Source organism: Bufo bufo, chromosome 3 (assembly GCF_905171765.1).
Source record: "Bufo bufo chromosome 3, aBufBuf1.1, whole genome shotgun sequence".
Classification (NCBI taxonomy): Eukaryota; Metazoa; Chordata; class Amphibia; order Anura; family Bufonidae; genus Bufo; species Bufo bufo.
Window position 1 is genome coordinate 700,178,064 of NC_053391.1, and position 1,906 is coordinate 700,179,969.

General features: G+C 46.0%; 1 protein-coding gene across 1 annotated transcript; it reads right to left on the reverse strand.

Moving 5' to 3' along the window:
- Positions 1-979: 979 nt before the first annotated feature.
- LOC120994232 (olfactory receptor 52N4-like) lies at positions 980-1,906 on the reverse strand. The gene has a single exon (XM_040422679.1). The coding sequence runs from the start codon at positions 1,904-1,906 to the stop codon at positions 980-982; it is 927 nt and encodes a 308-aa protein (XP_040278613.1).

Here is a 1,906-nt window from a genome sequence, read left to right on the forward strand (position 1 = left end):
TCATAGATTCTGGTGGCCGGGGTTGCGTAAGTGTGTTCAGGACTATGTGTTGGGCTGTAGTATCTGTGCACGCGCCAAGGTGACACATACTCGACCTCTGGATCTCTACTTCCGTTGCCCATCCCGTAGAGACCATGGACCCACTTGTCTATGGATTTTATTACTGATCTGCCTAATTCATCTGGAAAGACAGTCATTTTGGTGGTAGTTGATCATTTTAGTAAAATGGTACACTTTATTGCATTTCCTGGCCTACCTAATGCTAAAACTCTTGTGCAATTGTTTCTTGACAACATTGCGAAACTTCATGGCATTCCCTCTGGGCAGAATGTGGCAGGGGCTCTGTGGGGGGAAGGGAAAATGTGCACAGAAGGCAGTAGACATTTTGGGGAGGAAATGTGGCCGGGGATCTGTTTGGGTTGGGGACACAGAGGGTGGAGGGGGTATTGGCATAAAACGGGATATTTCTGTATTATTTATTTACATATTTACATACAGGTGTTTATACTTTATTATTTACATAATTTTAATTTATTATGTTATTTTTATTATTTTTACATTCCACTATATTCGTTTAGTAACAGCCTCCGATACTGGGGCCCAGCCATCAGCACTGGATTGGTTCAGGGCCTGATGATGTCACCCAGACTAGAGACTCTTTATTGCTGTCAAAACCAGACACTGCCATCCTGCCAGAAGTCTGGGTTCCAAGGTTCCAGCAGGTCTGACTAATAGCCTCTGGTCTGAGTGACATCATCGGTGCCTGAACCAATCAGACCAGAATGATGCCACTACAGCCAGAGATTGTTAGGTACAACCACATCTAGACACTCAATGCAGCAGAAATGTTGAAATTGTCGGGGGAACCATAAATGTAAACCAAATGGCGGCATGGCCCGCTGCCATAAATTCACCAAACATGGTCGGGATGGAGATGGGGAAAGGGTGTTTAATGCTCTGGTTATTACAGGACATAATGTCAGGATTTTATGAGGCACACCCGAATTTCCTTAACCCTGTAGCCATATATAAGTGGATGGATAGTTGCCGGGAAGAGGTAGTATATTGCGCTGGTGAGGTTCTGGAAGTCAGTGGAGATTGGCATCCTGTATGCGATGGATAACAGTAACCCACATGAGTAGTTTATTATGACAACGCACAAGTGAGTCCCACAGGTGTGGAGCGTCTTGTGGCGAGCCCTACCAGTCACTATATTCATGGCCGTGTACAGGATCCTGGAGTAAGAGACCAGGAGCAAAGTGATGTCTATGGATGTCACCATAATCCTTATCATCAGACCCAACATTTGAATGTTATGGATTTTCCCACATCCCAGTTTCAGAAGAACCATATTTTCACACACAAAGTCCAGGATGAGATTGGAGGAGCAGTACTCCACCCTGAAGGCCACCATTATTATAGAAAAAGCCAGGAGGCCAGATTCAAATAAGCCCAAGGTGGAAAGAAGGAGCAGCAGGCGCCTGGTCATGATCTCATGGTAACGTAGAGGCCTACAGATCGCCATGTACCGGTCCAGCGCCATCAATAGCAACACATTGGACTCAAATATGACCATGGTGTAGACAAAGAACATCTGGAAGAGGCAGCCTCCTAGAGAGACGTGGTCCATCCCACATAGCGCCATCAGAGTGCCGGGGACAATGGCGGTGGTAGAGGAGATGTTTGTAGCAAAAAGGAGAAAGATTAGGTGATACATGGGGGCCTGAAGGCTCTTCTCCACCCAGATCCGGTACATGATCATCACATTTCCACCCAAGATCAACCCATAGACACTGAAGAACGGGATGGCAAGAAAACCCCTGGATTCCGAAACTCCGGGAAATCCTCGCATTATGAATTCTGTATGTGAAAAGGATGAGGTCTGGTTCTTCAGAGTGAAATCCAT